The sequence below is a fragment of the Blennius ocellaris genome, assembly GCF_963422515.1.
Source record: "Blennius ocellaris genome assembly, chromosome: 16".
Lineage (NCBI taxonomy): Eukaryota > Metazoa > Chordata > Actinopteri > Blenniiformes > Blenniidae > Blennius > Blennius ocellaris.
This window is the reverse complement of record NC_137665.1, coordinates 26,404,252-26,426,165: the sequence shown is the minus strand read 5'-3', so window position 1 is coordinate 26,426,165 and position 21,914 is coordinate 26,404,252. Positions and strand designations below refer to the sequence as shown.

The 21,914-nt window shown below is 49.8% G+C and overlaps 1 protein-coding gene across 1 annotated transcript in view; it reads right to left on the bottom strand.

The window, feature by feature from the left end:
- The window catches only part of nbr1b (NBR1 autophagy cargo receptor b), a 139,792-nt gene that overhangs the window by 105,209 nt on the left and 12,669 nt on the right, over positions 1-21,914 (bottom strand). Inside the window, exons 2-8 of the mRNA XM_080511396.1 lie at positions 13,066-13,128; positions 12,206-12,224; positions 12,079-12,101; positions 11,450-11,638; positions 6,087-6,164; positions 5,008-5,255; positions 4,136-4,261 (exon numbers count right to left, since the gene is read on the bottom strand). Coding sequence (XP_080367522.1) covers positions 4,136-4,261; positions 5,008-5,255; positions 6,087-6,164; positions 11,450-11,638; positions 12,079-12,101; positions 12,206-12,224; positions 13,066-13,128 — 746 coding nt within the window. The remainder of the gene's footprint in view (positions 1-4,135; positions 4,262-5,007; positions 5,256-6,086; positions 6,165-11,449; positions 11,639-12,078; positions 12,102-12,205; positions 12,225-13,065; positions 13,129-21,914) is intronic.

Here is a 21,914-nt window from a genome sequence, read left to right as displayed (position 1 = left end):
GTGAAGGTAGTGAGAAAGAGAGTGGTTGGTGGTGGTCAGAGGGTGAAGGTAGTGAGAGAGAGAGTGGTTGGTGGGGGTCAGAGGGTGAGATAGAGAGAGTGGTTGGTGGGGGTCAGAGAGTGAGAGAGAGTGGTTGGTGGTGGTCAGAGGGTGAGAGAGAGAGTGGTTGGTGGTGGTCAGAGGGTGAAGGTAGTGAGAGAGAGAGTGGTTGGTGGTGGTCAGAGGGTGAGAGAGAGAGTGGTTGGTGGTGGTCAGAGGGTGAAGGTAGTGAGAGAGAGAGTGGTTGGTGGGGGTCAGAGGGTGAGATAGAGAGAGTGGTTGGTGGGGGTCAGAGAGTGAGAGAGAGTGGTTGGTGGTGGTCAGAGGGTGAGAGAGAGAGTGGTTGGTGGTGGTCAGAGGGTGAAGGTAGTGAGAGAGAGAGTGGTTGGTGGGGGTCAGAGGGTGAGATAGAGAGAGTGGTTGGTGGGGGTCAGAGAGTGAGAGAGAGTGGTTGGTGGTGGTCAGAAGGTGAGAGAGAGAGTGGTTGGTGGTGGTCAGAGGGTGAGAGAGAGAGTGGTTGGTGGGGGTCAGAGGGTGAATGTAGTGAGAGAGAGAGAGAGAGTGGTTGGTGGTGGTCAGAGGGTGAATGTAGTGAGAGAGAGAGAGAGAGTGGTTGGTGGTGGTCAGAGGGTGAATGTAGTGAGAGAGAGAGAGAGAGTGGTTGGTGGTGGTCAGAGGGTGAATGTAGTGAGCGAGTGAGTGGTTGGTGGTGGTCAGAGGGTGAAGGTAGTGAGAGAGAGAGTGGTTGGTGGTGGTCAGAGGGTGAGATAGAGAGAGTGGTTGGTGGGGGTCAGAGGGTGAAGGTAGTGAGAGAGAGAGTGGTTGGTGGGGGTCAGAGGGTGAAGGTAGTGAGAGAGAGAGTGGTTGGTGGTGGTAAGAGGGTGAGATAGAGAGAGTGGTTGGTGGGGGTCAGAGGGTGAAGGTAGTGAGAGAGAGAGTGGTTGGTGGGGGTCAGAGGGTGTGAGAGAGTGGTTGGTGGTGGTCAGAGGGTGAGAGAGAGAGTGGTTGGTGGTGGTCAGAAGGTGAGAGAGAGTGGTTGGTGGTGGTCAGAGGGTGAGAGAGAGAGTGGTTGGTGGTGGTCAGAGGGTGAGAGAGAGTGGTTGGTGGTGGTCAGAGGGTGAGAGAGAGAGTGGTTGGTGGTGGTCAGAGGGTGAGAGAGAGTGGTTGGTGGTGGTCAGAGGGTGAAGGTAGTGAGAGAGAGAGTGGTTGGTGGTGGTCAGAGGGTGAAGGTAGTGCGAGAGAGAGTGGTTGGTGGTGGTCAGAGGGTGAGAGAGAGAGTGGTTGGTGGTGGTCAGAGGGTGAAGGTAGTGAGAGAGAGTGGTTGGTGGTGGTCAGAGGGTGAGATAGAGATAGTGGTTGGTGGTGGTCAGAGGGTGAGAGAGAGAGTGGTTGGTGGTGGTCAGAGGGTGAAGGTAGTGAGAGAGAGTGGTTGGTGGTGGTCAGAGGGTGAGATAGAGAGAGTGGTTGGTGGTGGTCAGAGGGTGAAGGTAGTGAGAAAGAGAGTGGTTGGTGGTGGTCAGAGGGTGAAGGTAGTGAGAGAGAGAGTGGTTGGTGGGGGTCAGAGGGTGAGATAGAGAGAGTGGTTGGTGGGGGTCAGAGAGTGAGAGAGAGTGGTTGGTGGTGGTCAGAGGGTGAGAGAGAGAGTGGTTGGTGGTGGTCAGAGGGTGAAGGTAGTGAGAGAGAGAGTGGTTGGTGGTGGTCAGAGGGTGAGAGAGAGAGTGGTTGGTGGTGGTCAGAGGGTGAAGGTAGTGAGAGAGAGAGTGGTTGGTGGGGGTCAGAGGGTGAGATAGAGAGAGTGGTTGGTGGGGGTCAGAGAGTGAGAGAGAGTGGTTGGTGGTGGTCAGAGGGTGAGAGAGAGAGTGGTTGGTGGTGGTCAGAGGGTGAAGGTAGTGAGAGAGAGAGTGGTTGGTGGGGGTCAGAGGGTGAGATAGAGAGAGTGGTTGGTGGGGGTCAGAGAGTGAGAGAGAGTGGTTGGTGGTGGTCAGAAGGTGAGAGAGAGAGTGGTTGGTGGTGGTCAGAGGGTGAGAGAGAGAGTGGTTGGTGGGGGTCAGAGGGTGAATGTAGTGAGAGAGAGAGAGAGAGTGGTTGGTGGTGGTCAGAGGGTGAATGTAGTGAGAGAGAGAGAGAGAGTGGTTGGTGGTGGTCAGAGGGTGAATGTAGTGAGAGAGAGAGAGAGAGTGGTTGGTGGTGGTCAGAGGGTGAATGTAGTGAGCGAGTGAGTGGTTGGTGGTGGTCAGAGGGTGAAGGTAGTGAGAGAGAGAGTGGTTGGTGGTGGTCAGAGGGTGAGATAGAGAGAGTGGTTGGTGGGGGTCAGAGGGTGAAGGTAGTGAGAGAGAGAGTGGTTGGTGGGGGTCAGAGGGTGAAGGTAGTGAGAGAGAGAGTGGTTGGTGGTGGTAAGAGGGTGAGATAGAGAGAGTGGTTGGTGGGGGTCAGAGGGTGAAGGTAGTGAGAGAGAGAGTGGTTGGTGGGGGTCAGAGGGTGTGAGAGAGTGGTTGGTGGTGGTCAGAGGGTGAGAGAGAGAGTGGTTGGTGGTGGTCAGAAGGTGAGAGAGAGAGTGGTTGGTGGGTGTCAGAGGGTGAGAGAGAGAGTGGTTGGTGGGGGTCAGAGGGTGAGAGAGAGAGTGGTTGGTGGGGGTCAGAGGGTGAGAGAGAGAGTGGTTGGTGGGGGTCAGAGGGTGAGAGAGAGAGTGGTTGGTGGGGGTCAGAGGGTGAGAGAGAGTGGTTGGTGGGGGTCAGAGGGTGAGAGAGTGGTTGGTGGTGGTTAGAGGGTGAGAGAGAGAGTGGTTGGTGGGGGTCAGAGGGTGAATGTAGTGAGAGAGAGAGAGAGAGTGGTTGGTGGTGGTCAGAGGGTGAATGTAGTGAGCGAGTGAGTGGTTGGTGGTGGTCAGAGGGTGAAGGTAGTGAGAGAGAGAGTGGTTGGTGGTGGTCAGAGGGTGAGAGAGAGAGTGGTTGGTGGAGGTCAGAGGGTGAGAGAGAGTGGTTGGTGGGGGTCAGAGGGTGAGAGAGAGAGTGGTTGGTGGGGGTCAGAGGGTGAGAGAGAGAGTGGTTGGTGGGGGTCAGAGGGTGAGAGAGAGTGGTTGGTGGTGGTCAGAGGGTGAGAGAGAGAGTGGTTGGTGGTGGTCAGAGGGTGAGAGAGACAGTGGTTGGTGGGGGTCAGAGGGTGAGAGAGACAGTGGTTGATGGTGGTCAGAGGGTGAGAGAGACAGTGGTTGGTGGTGGTCAGAGGGTGAGAGAGACAGTGGTTGGTGGGGGTCAGAGGGTGAGAGAGACAGTGGTTGGTGGGGGTCAGAGGGTGAGAGAGACAGTGGTTGGTGGGGGTCAGAGGGTGAGAGAGACAGTGGTTGGTGGTGGTCAGAGGGTGAGAGAGACAGTGGTTGGTGGGGGTCAGAGGGTGAGAGAGACAGTGGTTGGTGGGGGTCAGAGGGTGAGAGAGACAGTGGTTGGTGGTGGTCAGAGGGTGAGAGAGACAGTGGTTGGTGGGGGTCAGAGGGTGAGAGAGACAGTGGTTGGTGGGGGTCAGAGGGTGAGAGAGACAGTGGTTGGTGGGGGTCAGAGGGTGAGAGAGACAGTGGTTGGTGGGGGTCAGAGGGTGAGAGAGACAGTGGTTGGTGGTGGTCAGAGGGTGAGAGAGACAGTGGTTGGTGGTGGTCAGAGGGTGAGAGAGACAGTGGTTGGTGGGGGTCAGAGGGTGAGAGAGACAGTGGTTGGTGGGGGTCAGAGGGTGAGAGAGACAGTGGTTGGTGGGGGTCAGAGGGTGAGAGAGACAGTGGTTGGTGGGGGTCAGAGGGTGAGAGAGACAGTGGTTGGTGGTGGTCAGAGGGTGAGAGAGACAGTGGTTGGTGGTGGTCAAAGGGTGAGAGAGACAGTGGTTGGTGGGGGTCAGAGGGTGAGAGAGACAGTGGTTGGTGGTGGTCAGAGCCTCCCTTCCGTCAGTCTGCCCCAGGGCAGCAGTGGCCACCTACATAGTTCACCACCATCCAGTATGGAGTGAATGAATAATGCAATGTGAAGCGTCTTTGACTGTTTAGAAAAGCGCTATATAAAACCATGCATTATTATTATATGTGGAGTCTTTTGTGGATATTCGTCCATGGTACCTGCTGTGGTCTGGAGCAGGGGATCCATGCTCCGGGATGGATAAAGGGGTTCTGGCTCTCACCAGGTTGTGACTGGGGTCATGAGAGAAACTGCAGGGCTCACACAACGTGCAGGATGTACAAACACTGTGAGAGAGAGAGAGAGAGAGAGAGAGAGAGAGAGAGAGAGAGAGACAGAGAGAGACAGAGAGAGACAGAGAGAGACAGAGAGAGACAGAGAGAGAGAGAGAGAGAGAGAGAGAGAGAGAAACATTCAGCTGTGGGGGAGAGTCTCTTGAAAGAGTCTCTGAAATTATATTTAAATAAAATGTAATTTAGAAATGAATAAATAAGTTTAAGATATAATTTGTAATATCCTATATAATGTAACAGATTTGAATAATAAAAAATGTATATTAATTTTCTCATGAATAGTTAAATTATGAATGTGTAAATACATAAAATCTAATTAAATATATAATGTAACTAAAAGATGTATACATCTCATCAAAGATATTTAGATAATCATTCATATCAATATATGTTTAAATAAATAACATAATTAAATATACAATCAAATTGATCAAATAATACATTCTGATAGGATTATAATTATAGTATGTATTATAGAATTATAGAATAAAGCGAATTAGAAAAAAGCAGCGGAAATTAGCAATTTATAGAAGCAATTAAAATGTTTGCTTATTTGAATTTTTGGGAGGAATTTCAATTGTTTGATTTTCATTCCCAGTGGAGAATAAATGGCAGCGTAAATGAAAGTTTCACAAGCTGTCTGTACTTCTTTGAAGCACCTTGTACTTCTTTGAAGCACCTTCTGACCCGTGACCTTCAGATCTGTGACCTTTGACCCCTGACTGTCAGACTGTGCTCACCTGCACTGGTAGCCCCCCCCCGTGGTCTGGCCCCTGCAGGAGGAGCAGGGTGGGGTGGAGGAGGATGGAGCTCCAGGAAGTGTGGAGGAGGACACCTCGGGTACCTGCTGGGTCTCAGCTCCTCCCACCGCCTCCCCTCTACCTCCCCCCGTGCCCCCCGGCCCCCCCGCCGGCTTGTGGATGCAGCACTGTCCGGAGAACTCCCTGCAGATCTTCTCCACAGCCTCCCGGACCACCTGGTCCTTAAACTGACACACAGCCAGCAAACACACGTCAGGAACGTCAGGAACAGCCCACAGCAGAGGAGAGCAGAGGAGAGCAGAGGAGAGCAGCCGAGAGCAGAGGAGAGCAGCCGAGAGCAGCGGAGAGCAGATAAGAGGAGAGGAGAGCAGCGGAGAGCAGAGGAGAGCAGATGACTGCAGAGGAGAGCAGATGAGAGCAGAGGAGAGCAGAGGAGAGCAGATCACTGCAGAGGAGAGCAGATGACTGCAGAGGAGAGCAGAGGAGAGCGGCCGAGAGCAGAGGAGAGCAGCCGAGAGCAGATAAGAGCAGAGGAGAGCAGCGGAGAGCAGAGGAGAGCGGCCGAGAGCAGAGGAGAGCAGCCGAGAGCAGATAAGAGCAGAGGAGAGCAGAGGAGAGCAGAGGAGAGCAGATGAGAGCAGAGGACAGCAGAGGAGAGCAGAGGAGAGCAGAGGAGAGCAGAGGAGAGCAGAGGAGAGCAGAGGAGAGCAGATGACTGCAGAGGAGAGCAGAGGAGAGCAGAGGAGAGCAGAGGAGAGCAGATGAGAGCAGAGGAGAGCAGATGACTGCAGAGGAGAGCAGAGGAGAGCAGAAGAGAGCAGATGACTGCAGAGGAGAGCAGAGGAGAGCAGAAGAGAGCAGATGACTGCAGAGGAGAGCAGATGACTGCAGAGGAGAGCAGAGGAGAGCAGAGCAGAGGAGAGCAGATGAGAGCAGAGGAGAGCAGATGAGAGCAGAGGACAGCAGAGGAGAGCAGAGGAGAGCAGAGGAGAGCAGATGAGAGCAGAGGACAGCAGAGGAGAGCAGAGGAGAGCAGAGGAGACAGCGGTTCCTCTTACCTTCTCCATGTAGGAGGTGAACCAGGCCGGAGGAGTCTTGTCTTCTTCTTTGGTCCCTTTCACTTCCTTCATCATCACCTAATCAAAAAACCACAAAGCCAAAAAGCCAAAAAGCACAACATCAGTGAAAAAGTGAGGAATCTCAGCCTGTTCATCCAGGAGCCATCAGGCTGGCTGACTTCTCAATGACTTCTCTATTGTGTGCTTTCACTGTTTAGTCTGTGGATTTCTACTAAGACGGGGGACAAAACCCCAAAACGACTCTCAATGAAAACGACTTTTTGTCAAAGCATATTATCATTCTGATGTTATTCATATATATATATATATATATATATATATATACACTCAACAAAAATATAAACGCAACACTTTTGTTTTTGCTCCCATTTTCCATGAGATGGACTTAAAGATCTAAAATTCCTTCCAGATGCACAATATTACCATTTCTCTCAAACATTGTTCACAAATGTGTCTAAATGTGTGACAGTGAGCACTTCTGCTTTGCTGAGATCATCCATCCACCTCACAGGTGTGCCACATCAAGATGCTGGTCTGACATCATGATTAGTGCACAGGTGTGCCTTAGACTGTCACAATAAAAGGCCACTCTGAAATGTGAATTGTTTTACTTTATTGTGGGTCTGGGGACTCAGAACCAGTCAGTATCTGGTGTGACCACCATTTGTCTCATGCAGTGCAACACATCTCCTTCACATAGAGTTGATCAGATTGTCAATTGTGGAACGTTGGTCCACTCCTCTTCAATGGCGGTGCCAAGTTGCTGGATATTAATGGGAACTGGTGCACGCTGTCGTATACGCTGGTCAAGCACATCCCAGACATGCTCAGTGGTGACATGTCCAGTGAGGATGCTGGAAACATGCTCAGTGGTGACATGTCCAGTGAGGAGGCTGGAAACATGCTCAGTGGTGACATGTCCAGTGAGGAGGCTGGAAACATGCTCAGTGGTGACATGTCCAGTGAGGAGGCTGGAAACATGCTCAATGGTGACATGTCCAGTGAGGAGGCTGGAAACATGCTCAATGGTGACATGTCCAGTGAGGAGGCTGGAAACATGCTCAATGGTGACACGTCCAGTGAGGAGGCTGGAAACATGCTCAGTGGTGACATGTCCAGTGAGGAGGCTGGAAACATGCTCAGTGGTGACATGTCCAGTGAGGAGGCTGGAAACATGCTCAATGGTGACATGTCCAGTGAGGAGGCTGGAAACATGCTCAATGGTGACATGTCCAGTGAGGAGGCTGGAAACATGCTCAGTGGTGACATGTCCAGTGAGGAGGCTGGAAACATGCTCAATGGTGACATGTCCAGTGAGGAGGCTGGAAACATGCTCAGTGGTGACATGTCCAGTGAGGAGGCTGGAAACATGCTCAGTGGTGACATGTCCAGTGAGGAGGCTGGAAACATGCTCAATGGTGACATGTCCAGTGAGGAGGCTGGAAACATGCTCAATGGTGACATGTCCAGTGAGGAGGCTGGAAACATGCTCAGTGGTGACATGTCCAGTGAGGAGGCTGGAAACATGCTCAGTGGTGACATGTCCAGTGAGGAGGCTGGAAACATGCTCAATGGTGACATGTCCAGTGAGGAGGCTGGAAACATGCTCAGTGGTGACATGTCCAGTGAGGAGGCTGGAAACATGCTCAATGGTGACATGTCCAGTGAGGAGGCTGGAAACATGCTCAGTGGTGACATGTCCAGTGAGGAGGCTGGAAACATGCTCAATGGTGACATGTCCAGTGAGGAGGCTGGAAACATGCTCAGTGGTGACATGTCCAGTGAGGAGGCTGGAAACATGCTCAATGGTGACATGTCCAGTGAGGAGGCTGGAAACATGCTCAATGGTGACATGTCCAGTGAGGAGGCTGGAAACATGCTCAGTGGTGACATGTCCAGTGAGGAGGCTGGAAACATGCTCAATGGTGACATGTCCAGTGAGGAGGCTGGAAACATGCTCAATGGTGACATGTCCAGTGAGGAGGCTGGAAACATGCTCAGTGGTGACATGTCCAGTGAGGAGGCTGGAAACATGCTCAGTGGTGACATGTCCAGTGAGGAGGCTGGAAACATGCTCAATGGTGACATGTCCAGTGAGGAGGCTGGAAACATGCTCAATGGTGACATGTCCAGTGAGGAGGCTGGAAACATGCTCAGTGGTGACATGTCCAGTGAGGAGGCTGGAAACATGCTCAGTGGTGACATGTCCAGTGAGGAGGCTGGAAACATGCTCAGTGGTGACATGTCCAGTGAGGAGGCTGGAAACATGCTCAATGGTGACATGTCCAGTGAGGAGGCTGGAAACATGCTCAGTGGTGACATGTCCAGTGAGGAGGCTGGAAACATGCTCAGTGGTGACATGTCCAGTGAGGAGGCTGGAAACATGCTCAGTGGTGACATGTCCAGTGAGGAGGCTGGAAACATGCTCAATGCTGACATGTCCAGTGAGGAGGCTGGAAACATGCTCAGTGGTGACATGTCCAGTGAGGAGGCTGGAAACATGCTCAATGGTGACATGTCCAGTGAGGAGGCTGGAAACATGCTCAGTGGTGACATGTCCAGTGAGGAGGCTGGAAACATGCTCAGTGGTGACATGTCCGGTGAGGAGGCTGGAAACATGCTCAATGGTGACATGTCCAGTGAGGAGGCTGGAAACATGCTCAATGGTGACATGTCCAGTGAGGAGGCTGGAAACATGCTCAGTGGTGACATGTCCAGTGAGGAGGCTGGAAACATGCTCAATGGTGACACGTCCAGTGAGGAGGCTGGAAACATGCTCAATGGTGACATGTCCAGTGAGGAGGCTGGAAACATGCTCAGTGGTGACATGTCCAGTGAGGAGGCTGGAAACATGCTCAGTGGTGACATGTCCAGTGAGGAGGCTGGAAACATGCTCAATGGTGACATGTCCAGTGAGGAGGCTGGAAACATGCTCAATGGTGACACGTCCAGTGAGGAGGCTGGAAACATGCTCAATGGTGACATGTCCGGTGAGGAGGCTGGAAACATGCTCAATGGTGACATGTCCAGTGAGGAGGCTGGAAACATGCTCAATGGTGACATGTCCAGTGAGGAGGCTGGAAACATGCTCAATGGTGACATGTCCAGTGAGGAGGCTGGAAACATGCTCAATGGTGACATGTCCAGTGAGGAGGCTGGAAACATGCTCAATGGTGACATGTCCAGTGAGGAGGCTGGAAACATGCTCAATGGTGACATGTCCAGTGAGGAGGCTGGAAACATGCTCAATGGTGACATGTCCAGTGAGGAGGCTGGAAACATGCTCAATGGTGACATGTCCAGTGAGGAGGCTGGAAACATGCTCAGTGGTGACATGTCCAGTGAGGAGGCTGGAAACATGCTCAATGGTGACATGTCCAGTGAGGAGGCTGGAAACATGCTCAATGGTGACATGTCCAGTGAGGAGGAACTGGGACATTTTCAGCTTCCAAGAATTGTGTCCAGATCCTTGCATCATGCTGAAACATGAGGTGATGTTCATGGATGTATGGCACAACAATGAACCTCAGGGTCTCATCACGGTATCTCTCTGCATTCACAATGACATCACATTGATGTGCATTCACAATGACATCACATTGATGTGCATTCACAATGCCTTCACATTGATGTGCATTCACAATGCCTTCACATTGATGTGCATTCACAATGCCTTCAATAAAATGCTCCTGTGTTCTTCGTCCATAACAGATGCCTGCCCATACCATAACCCCACCTCCACCATGGGCCACACCATCCACACCATAACCCCACCTCCACCATGGGCCACTCCATCCACACCATAACCCCACCTCCACCATGGGCCACTCCACCCACACCATAACCCCACCTCCACCATGGGCCACACCATCCACACCATAACCCCACCTCCACCATGGGCCACTCCACCCACACCATAACCCCACCTCCACCATGGGCCACACCATCCACACCATAACCCCACCTCCACCATGGGCCACTCCACCCACACCATAACCCCACCTCCACCATGGGCCACTCCACCCACACCATAACCCCACCTCCACCATGGGCCACTCCACCCACACCATAACCCCACCTCCACCATGGGCCACACCATCCACACCATAACCCCACCTCCACCATGGGCCACTCCACCCACACCATAACCCCACCTCCACCATGGGCCACACCATCCACACCATAACCCCACCTCCACCATGGGCCACTCCACCCACACCATAACCCCACCTCCACCATGGGCCACTCCATCCATACCATAACCCCACCTCCACCATGGGCCACTCCATCCACACCATAACCCCACCTCCACCATGGGCCACTCCACCCACACCATAACCCCACCTCCACCATGGGCCACTCCATCCATACCATAACCCCACCTCCACCATGGGCCACTCCATCCACACCATAACCCCACCTCCACCATGGGCCACTCCACCCACACCATAACCCCACCTCCACCATGGGCCACTCCATCCATACCATAACCCCACCACCACCATGGGCCACTCCACCCACACCATAACCCCACCTCCACCATGGGCCACTCCACCCACACCATAACCCCACCTCCACCATGGGCCACTCCATCCATACCATAACCCCACCTCCACCATGGGCTTATGGTGGAGAATTGAACATTCAATGCACGAGCAACGTGCATTGAATGTTTGAATTGAATTGATCGCACGCTCCCTCAATGCTTGTGGCATCTGTGGCATTTTGCTGTGAGACAAAACTGCACATTTCAGGGTGGCCTTTTATTGTGACAGTCTAAGGCACACCTGTGCACTAATCATGATGTCAGACCAGCATCTTGATGTGGCACACCTGTGAGGTGGATGGATGATCTCAGCAAAGCAGAAGTGCTCACTGTCACACATTTAGACACATTTGTGAACAATGTTCGAGAGAAATGGTAATATTGTGTATCTGGAAGGAATTTTAGATCTTTAAGTCCATCTCATGGAAAATGGGAGCAAAAACAAAAGTGTTGCGTTTATATTTTGATATTTTTGAGTGTATATATATATGTTCACATTTATACACAGTATGTCCTGATAGGTTTGACATACTCAGTCCACTTTGACCAGATCTTGTAAAACGTGTCCATTTGACCCCTGAGTGAGTGAAAGTTTCTCCATGATGTAGATTTCTTGAATTATACTGAGCCAGCGTTCGATGGCCAGGGTTCTGCTTTTAGCCCCTTCCTGGTTAAGGCCTTCTAATTCTCTGCCAGTCGTATCCAAAGCAACCTCTCGTCCTTATTTCTCCTCCTGCCATTCTTATTGCAACCTGCCCCCCGCCCCAATGTGTCGGCAGCTAGCCGAAGCTCTCACCATGCCCTGCTCCGGCACCGCCGCCTGCACTTTGCGGCTGACCACCTGGGCCAGAGCGGGGCAGTGCTGTGGCGGTCTGAAGCCCCTCTTGGGCTCGGCAGCGCTGGCCTTGGTGGTGTTGACCCTGGCCGGCTGTCCTCGGGTCTCGTACACGTTCATGTGCAGTCGGTTGCCCTGCCGAGCAGCACTCTGGGAAACAAGTCCAATCACACTTACGCTATCATATTGGTCAATGAGCATGTGCCCCTCAGTGTGGATTCAAGATGTACAGGGCAAATACATTTCCAAAATAGACCCAGATTTACAGAGGAAAAGATCGTCCTGTCCCGACACACAAGTTTGAGCCACAAAAGTCCAAATAAGCTGCTATTGTCCAAAGAATTTGGTTCAATGTTTCAGCTTGAACACATCAGTGCTTAGCGTTTTATTTACCTTTAACAGCATTCCACCTTTTTTGAAGGGGATTGCAAAATGAGTCACACATCAATACTTCTTTTCAATAGAATGTAATTCTGCACAATAAGGTCTGAAAAGAGCAGAATTTCCATTGTGCATCAGTCGCAGTCACACGTTCAAAAGAAAATAGAAATGGAGCTGAATGTATCCAGATGAGGTTTGACTGTGCTCACCTTTAATGCCTCCTCATATTCCACTGAAAGAAAAGCAGGAACAGCAATTATTTTCAGCATGTTGATCATGAACAAATAAATGCTGGATGTCATATTCTGCATCTTAAACCAATTGGTGTTTCATTACCTTGACTGTTTATTGAGACCTGTGGAAAAGAATTGACATTATGTCACATTTGGAGTTTTCTTTGAGGAATGAACGACTGATCGGCACCGTGGCGCAGTGGGTAGCGCTCTCGCCTTGCCGAGAGAAGGTCGTGGGTTCAAAATGCTGCCTGGGGCCTTTCTGTGTGGAGTTTGAATGTCCCCCCCCCATGCTTGCATGGACGTCCTTACCCACGGTATGGAAACAAATGCTGCGAGTCCCCCCGAGCACCACACTGTGTGGCTCCCTTCCCATAGGTCAACTTTGTTGAAGAACTTTCCCTACGGGGATTATGTATGATTGCTCTTCTTCAATCATATGATTTTACATTCACATCTGGATAGATCAACCATTATTTTGTGTTATTTTATTGAAAAGGAAAGGCCTTCATTCATTTTTAATGCCTGTTAGATTCATGAAGTGTGCAGTTGCTATGAGATGTTCTGCATGGGTGTTGAACTGTATCCCCCTTCTCCAAGCCGCTACCTACTTCAATTATAACTGATTAACTCAAACACGTGTCTTCTATTGCAAGACTTCACAGATGCAATCAGGATCCAGCTACCTGACATCACTGCTGGTAAATCATATCTGGTGAAGTTCCTCGGGGTTCTGTTCTGGGACATTTCTGGTTTTCCGTGTATCTGCTGCCTCATGGGTTTCTCATCTCTTTTAGAACCTGAAACAAAGTCTAACTGACTCACGCTACGTCTGCCAAGCCTCAGAGGGAAGCAGCAGGAACTTTGGACCTTTAGTTTCTGAAGACAACAGTCCCGGTGGTTCTGATCAGAACCGCCTGGGAATGTCTGCGGAAGAAAAACAGAAAGTGGGAATTCGCTCACCTCCTCGTTCTCCTCGTCAAAATATGTCAGCTGAAGGCTGCAGAGGCCGAAGGCCCGCTTCACCTGTAAAGAGAAGCCATACGAGATGGGTTAGTTATCAAGGAGCATGGGCAGAGAGGAAGGTGACCTCTGATTAAACACAAAGCAGGCTTAAAGTGTCTGTTGTTCTTCCTCCATTATTCAGCCACCCCATCAGGTGGAAACAGACTGCACTAAAGCTCCAACACCAAACTCATCTGTGCTAAAACTGTCAATCAGCAGCATTCAAAGAAACTCCTCCAGGATCCTGCAGATGAAGAGGTGACGTATAATTCCAATGGCCCGAGAGTCCCAGACTGCAAATCTGATGTTTACCAAGTACGATCTCTGCCAGACTCACATTAGAAAAGTCTCAGTGGAACAAAAGAGTCAACTTTTAGTTCAGTTTCACTTCCATGGCACCAAAATATACAATTCATTGAGTTTCTGGGCTGCATACATCTCTCCCACTGACTGTCTCACCGGTGAGGCAGTTAACAGCAGGTTTGTTTCTAGATATTTAGATGTTTAATAAAACCATTTGGTGGGATTTGTGGTTTCTTTGTCAAAGCGCCTTGAGATGATGGTGTTGTATTCAACAGTAAATGAAGATGTAAACAAGAAGGCCGTTGCTGGGCTAATCCCCCGCCGGAGGGCTTTATATTTTCTCACAAAGCCAGCTCTAAGGCAGCACACTTGGTACACTAGAAGGTGTTCCATGGGTCCTAGTAGATAATTATGTAGAATCTGAAAGGTCTTCTTCATAAGCTATGTCAAAATACGTCTCCAGAGCCCAAAAGGTGTTTTTATGCACTTAGTGACCCTGTGACCTGATATGCAAATTAGGTCATGGTCACCATGGTGCCCCTTCTCCCCAGGTGGAGTGTCCATGTGTGAAGTTTGGTGACTGTGGGCCCAGGAACTGCTGAGAAATGAGGAGAAATGTTTATATGAAAATACATGTATTGTGCAACCATGATGAGCAAACTTCAGACCCTACCAATCTTCAAGGTCAAGGTCAGGTCACTTGGTGTACTGGAGGTTATCCCTGGAGTGTGTATCATGTGTGTATAAAATTTCAGAGCCCTAGCTCAAAAACCTAGGCCTCCAGAGCCCAAAATGTGTTTTTAAGCACTTCGTGACCCTGTGACCTACTTAATATGCAAATTAGGTCAAGGTCACCATAGTATCCCTTCCCCCTCTGAGATGTATCCACATGTGAAGTTTGGTCACTGTGGGTCCAGGGGTTGCCGAGATATAGGTAGAAACGTTCGAACGGACGGACGTACGGACGGAGACTGTTTCAAGATCCCCCTTCGGGGCCTATCAGCCACGGCGGGGGATAATTAAGTTTAATTGAAATGAACCTGCTCCAACTAATGCCAGATTCATGGATTGTTGAGATCTTTATCAAAAAAACATGAATGGAGTGATGTTTGGAACCTTTCTCGTTCACATTTTTCCTAAATCTGAAAATGTATAGAAATAAAAACTCTACATGATGGAGCGTCTTGTTTCCATTTATGCTGAAACTAACAACACGTGAAGCGTTACGATCACATGGTAACAGGTCAGACTATATGTGGATATACAGAGCAATTAACATTCTGAGACATTTACTGAACAAACACACCAATATTCTTGTGTGTTGTGGATAGATGTGCATTTATAAAGTCACCTCACCAAACTTCTCGCTTTGGTTCCGACAACATTGTTTTCATGGTACTTAAAGGAAATATAAAAATGAAAAGCAAAAACATAATATTATAATAACGAACCAATAACAACTTCCTTTCCCTCAGTGAACTAAATTCTCCAGCTTTAATCATCCATCCATCCATCTTCTGCCACTTATCCGGGGCCGGGTCGTGGAGGCAGCAGTCTGAGCAGAGTTGCCCAGACTTCCCTCGCCCCAGACACTTCCTCCAGCTCTTCTGGTGGCACCCCAAGGTGTTCCCAGGCCAGCCGAGAGACATAGTCCCTCTAGCGTGTCCTGGGTCTGCCCCGAGGCCTCCTCATGGAGGGACATGCTCGGAACACCTCCCTAGGGAGGCGTCCGGGGGGCGCCTGAAACAGGTGCCTGAGCCTCCTCAGCTGGCTCCTCTGGATGTGGAGGAGCAGCGGCTCTACTCCGAGTTCCTCCCTGGTGACTGAGCTCCTCCCCCTATCTCTAAGGGTGACTGAGCTCCTCCCACTATCTCTAAGGGTGACTGAGCTCCTCCCCCTATCTCTATGGGTGACTGAGCTCCTCCCACTATCTCTAAGGGTGACTGAGCTCCTCCCCCTATCTCTAAGGGTGACTGAGCTCCTCACCCTATCTCTAAGGGGGACTGAGCTCCTCACCCTATCTCTAAGGGTGACTGAGCTCCTCCCACTATCTCTAAGGGTGACTGAGCTCCTCACCCTATCTCTAAGGGTGACTGAGCTCCTCACCCTATCTCTAAGGGTGACTGAGCTCCTCCCCCTATCTCTAAGGGTGACTGAGCTCCTCCCCCTATCTCTAAGGGTGACTGAGCTCCTCCCACTATCTCTAAGGGTGACTGAGCTCCTCCCACTATCTCTAAGGGTGACTGAGCTCCTCACCCTATCTCTAAGGGTGACTGAGCTCCTCACCCTATCTCTAAGGGTACGCCCAGCCACCCTACGGAGGAAGCTCATTTCATCCGGGACCTCATTCTTTCGGTCATGACCCATAGTTCATGACCATAGGTGAGGGTAGGAACGAAGATCGACCGGTAAATCGAGAGCTTTGCTTTTTGGCTCAGCTCCTTCTTCACCACGACGAACCGATACAACGACCACATAACTGCAGACGCTGCACCGATCCGCCTGTCGATCTCACGCTCCATCTTCCCCCACTGAACAAGACCCCAAGATACTTGAACTCCTCCACCTGTGACAAGGGCACTCCACCTACCTGGAGGGGGCAAGCCACCTTTTTCCGGTGGAGAACTATGGCCTTGGATTTAGAGGTGCTGATCCTCATCCCAGCTGCTTCACACTCAGCTGTGAACCGTGTCAGTGCACGCTGAAGGTCCAGGCTTGATGGAGCCAACAGAACCACATCATCTGCAAATAGCAGAGATGAGATCCTGTGGTCCCCAAACTGGACCCCCTCCGGCCCCCGGCTGTGCCTAGAAATTCTGTCCATATATATGATGAACAGAATCGGTGATAAAGGACACCCCTGCCGGAGACCAACGTGCACTGGGAACAGGTCCGACTTACTGCCGGCAATGTGAACCAGACTCCTGCTCCGGGAATACAAGGACCGAACAGCCCTTAACAAGGGACCCCGGACTCCATGCTCCCGGAGCACCCCCCACAGGACATCTCGAGGGACGCGGTTGAATGCCTTCTCCAGATCCACAAAACACATGTGGACTGGTTGGGAGAACTCCCATGAACCCTCAAGCACCTGGTGGAGGGTGGTCCACGACCAGGATGAAAACCGCATTGTTCCTCTTGGATCTGAGGTTCTACTAACGGCCGGACCCTCCTCTCCAGTACCCTGGAATAGACTTTCCTGGGAGGCTGAGGAGTGTGATCCCTCTGTAGTTGGAACACACCCTCCCATCCCCCTTCTTGAAGAGAGGGACCACCACCCCAGTCTGCCAGTCCAGAGGTACTGTCCCCGCCCGCCACGCGATGTTGCAGAGACGAGTCAGCCACGACAGTCCCTGTACGTCCAGAGACTTAAGGAACTCTGGGCGAATCTCATCCACTCCCGGTGCCTTGCCACCGAGGAGCTTCACAACAACCTCGGTGACTTCAGCTTTGGTAATGGACGAGTCCACCTCTGAGAACCCAGCCTCTGCTTCCTCAACGGAAGACGTGGTGGTGGGATTGAGGAGATCCTCAAAGTATTCCTTCCACCGCCCGACGACATCCCCAGTTGAGGTCAACAGCTCCCCACTTCCACTGTAAACAGTGTTGGTGGAGAACTACTTCCCCCGCCTAAGGCGCCGGACGGTTTGCCAGATTTTCCTTGGGGCCGACCGAAAGTCCTCCTTCATTGCCTCTCCGAACTCCTCCCAGACCCGAGTTTTTGCCTCCACCACAGCCCGGGCTGCGGCTCGCTTGGCCTGCCGGTACCTGTCGATTGCCTCAGGAGTCCTCTGAGCTAACAGTGCCCGGTAGGACTCCTTCTTCAGCTTGACGGCATCCCTTACTTCCGGTTTCCACCACCGGGTTCGGGGATTGCCACCACGACAGGCGCCAGAGACCCTGCGGCCACAGCTCCGAGCAGCAGCTTCAACAATGGAAGTGGAGAACATGGTCCACTTGGACTCAATGTCTCCAACCTCCCTCGGGATCTGTGAGAAGCTCTCCCGGAGGTGGGAGTTGAAAACTGCGTGGATGGAGGGCTCGGCCAGATGTTCCCAGCAGACCCTTGTTGGGCCACTCAACCTCATGGAAGGGGGGAGGGGGGACCACGTTTTGAGAACAAAGAGACCACATGGTCAGAACTGGAAAAGTTCGCCATTGGTCATGTGATCCCCCCCGGATCTCCCCCCCCTCCAAGGTGCAATACTGGAGGCCAACAGCAGGGGAGCACGAGAGCTCCCTCACCAGCTGGAATGTCCAGGGCGGGCCCTCCTTCACGATTGGTCCACATGGCCCTGACCCCAGCGGAAACCCGGAACCAAAACAAGAGGTATAAAAAACCCCGCGAAGGTAATTTCTGCTCTTCCAAGCCGAATGTGTTCCGAGAGCGGACGCACCTCTTCGCACGGAGAGAAAGTACTGCATGTGTTAATGTTGACCCGGCCCCGGAGTTCCTCATCTCGCTGGACGAGCCGAGAACCAACGTGGACTTACTTTCGTTTTTCCTTTTTTTTCCTCTTCTTCACCGGATCTGAGTGTGCAGTGGCAGCGCACACTCCTCACGCATGCAGACCTGAAGCCGCTTCTCCCCCCCTCCTCAAAAGAAGCGCTTGATCATCCTGGGATCATCTGTGGACTTTTCCTTGTGCACAGACCAATTCAGATTGTTTCCCTGGGACGCCAGAGAGACAAGCTCGCAGCCGGGAAATCAACGGACTTTCCCCGGCCGCCGCAGCACGTTCACCCTCGTCAACCTGAGTAAGGCTTAGAGTCTGGGCAGGCAATGAGAATAACGTGACTGTAATATTGCTGTGTGTTTTATTATTGTGTTGAAGTCAGGGACGCCGATCCCGTGTTTCCAACCAATCTGTGTCTGCGCGTTGGACATACATCCACGCGAACCTCCACTCTCTCTCTCTCGCTCTCTCTCTCTCGCGCTCTCTCTCTCTCTCTCTCTCAAATCCTACCTCACTCTTATATCTGGACCTGTGGACAACTGTACAGTTACACACACCGCGGGACTGTGCAGTTAGACAAACCCTGTCCTCCTTTCTCCCCCTCCTTCTTCTCTTCTCCTCTCCTCACAAACAATCGCAGCCTCAACAGCTCTCCCCCATGCGCGTCGGAGACCGTGTGTAGTTCACAGACCCTGGGAAAACTCGGCCACGAGCCCCCAGGCGCGCTCCAAACAGGCTCACGAGGAGCACAGTGACGTCACGCCGTCCAGAAAGAGTGCGCCGAGCGCCTCTGGTGGCCGCGTGGGTGATTGCAATCTCTTGTAAAGGTCGCCACTTGGTGGACAAGTCGAGTCATTGCATTCTCCCTCTGTGCGCCGCCGCGCCCCTAGTGGTAACCTGCCAATACCAACTAGTTTTATTAGCTCATAACCTGCCAGTAACCAGCCAATACTAACTAGTTTTATTAGCTCAAAACCTGCCAGTAACCTGCCAATACCAACTAGTTTAATTAGCTCATAACCTGTCAGTAACCTGCCAATACCAACTAGTATTATTAGGTCATAACCTGCCAATAGCAACTAGTTTTATTAGCTCATAACCTGCCAGTAACCTGCCAATAGCAACTAGTTTAATTAGCTCATAACCTGTCAGTAACCTGCCAATACCAACTAGTATTATTAGGTCATAACCTGCCAATAGCAACTAGTTTTATTAGCTCATAACCTGCCAGTAACCTGCCAATAGCAACTAGTTTAATTAGCTCATAACCTGCCAGAAATCTGGCAACACCAACTAGTTTTAATAGCTCATAACCTGCCAGTAACCTGCCAATACCAACTAGTTTTATTAGCTCATAACCTGCCAGTAACCTACCAATACCAAATAGTTTTATTAGCTCATAACCTGCCAGTAACCTACCAATACCAAATAGTTTTATTAGCTCATAACCTGCCAGTAACCTACCAATACCAAATAGTTTTATTAGCTCATAACCTGTCAGTAACCTGCCAATACCAACTAGTTTTATTAGCTCATAACCTGCCAGTAACCTGCCAATACCAACTAGTTTTATTAGCTCATAACCTGCCAGTAACCTACCAATACCAAATAGTTTTATTAGCTCATAACCTGTGAGTAACCTACCAATACCAAATAGTTTTATTAGCTCATAACCTGCCAGTAACCTGCCTATACCTACTAGTTTTATTAGCTCATAACCTGCCAGTAACCTGCCTATACCTACTAGTTTTATTAGCTCATAACCTGTGAGTAACCTACCAATACCAAATAGTTTTATTAGCTCATAACCTGCCAGTAACCTGCCAATACCAACTAGTTTTATTAGCTCATAACCTGTCAGTAGCCTGCCAATACCAACTAGTTTTATTAGCTCATAACCTGCCAGTAACCTGCCAATACCAACTAGTTTTATTAGCTCATAACCTGCCAGTAACCTGCCAATACCAACTAGTTTTATTAGCTCATAACCTGCCAGTAACCTACCAATACCAACTCGTTTCATTAGCTCATAACCTGTCAGTAACCTGCCAATACCAACTAGTTTTATTAGCTCCTAACCTGCCAGTATCCTGCCAATACCAACTAGTTTTATTAGCTCATAACCTGCCAGTAACCTGCCAATACCAACTAGTTTTATTAGCTCATAACCTGCCAGTAACCTGCCAATATCAACTAGTTTTATTAGTTCATAACCTGCCAGTAACCTGCCGATACCAACTAGTTTTATTAGCTCATAACCTGCCAGTAACCTGCCGATACCAACTAGTTTTATTAGCTCATAACCTGCCAGTAACCTACCAATACCAACTCGTTTCATTAGCTCATAACCTGTCAGTAACCTGCCAATACCAACTAGTTTTATTAGCTCATAACCTGTCAGTAACCTGCCAATACCAACTAAATGTATTAGCTAATAACCTGCCAGCAACCTGCCAATACCAAATAGTTTTATTAGCTCATAACCTGTCAGTAGCCTGCCAATACCAACTAGTTTTATTAGCTCATAACCTGTCAGTAACCTGCCAATACCAACTAGTTTTATTAGCTCATAACCTGCCAGTAACCTGCCAATACCAACTAGTTTTATTAGCTCATAACCTGCCAGTAACCTGCCAATACCAACTAGTTTTATTAGCTCATAACCTGCCAGTAACCTGCCTATACCTACTAGTTTTATTAGCTCATAACCTGCCAGTAACCTGCCAATACCAACTAGTTTTATTAGCTCATAACCTGTCAGTAACCTGCCAATACCAACTAGTTTTATTAGCTCATAACCTGCCAGTAACCTGCCAATACCAACTAGTTTTATTAGCTCATAACCTGCCAGTAACCTGCCTATACCTACTAGTTTTATTAGCTCATAACCTGCCAGTAACCTGCCAATACCAACTAGTTTTATTAGCTCATAACCTGTCAGTAACCTGCCAATACCAACTAGTTTTATTAGCTCATAACCTGCCAGTAACCTGCCAATACCAACTAGTTTTATTAGCTCATAACCTGCCAGTAACCTACCAATACCAAATAGTTTTATTAGCTCATAACCTGCCAGTAACCTACCAATACCAAATAGTTTTATTAGCTCATAACCTGTCAGTAACCTGCCAATACCAACTAGTTTTATTAGCTCATAACCTGCCAGTAACCTGCCAATACCAACTAGTTTTATTAGCTCATAACCTGCCAGTAACCTACCAATACCAAATAGTTTTATTAGCTCATAACCTGTGAGTAACCTACCAATACCAAATAGTTTTATTAGCTCATAACCTGCCAGTAACCTGCCTATACCTACTAGTTTTATTAGCTCATAACCTGCCAGTAACCTGCCTATACCTACTAGTTTTATTAGCTCATAACCTGTGAGTAACCTACCAATACCAAATAGTTTTATTAGCTCATAACCTGCCAGTAACCTGCCAATACCAACTAGTTTTATTAGCTCATAACCTGTCAGTAGCCTGCCAATACCAACTAGTTTTATTAGCTCATAACCTGCCAGTAACCTGCCAATACCAACTAGTTTTATTAGCTCATAACCTGCCAGTAACCTGCCAATACCAACTAGTTTTATTAGCTCATAACCTGCCAGTAACCTACCAATACCAACTCGTTTCATTAGCTCATAACCTGTCAGTAACCTGCCAATACCAACTAGTTTTATTAGCTCCTAACCTGCCAGTATCCTGCCAATACCAACTAGTTTTATTAGCTCATAACCTGCCAGTAACCTGCCAATACCAACTAGTTTTATTAGCTCATAACCTGCCAGTAACCTGCCAATATCAACTAGTTTTATTAGTTCATAACCTGCCAGTAACCTGCCGATACCAACTAGTTTTATTAGCTCATAACCTGCCAGTAACCTGCCGATACCAACTAGTTTTATTAGCTCATAACCTGCCAGTAACCTACCAATACCAACTCGTTTCATTAGCTCATAACCTGTCAGTAACCTGCCAATACCAACTAGTTTTATTAGCTCATAACCTGTCAGTAACCTGCCAATACCAACTAAATGTA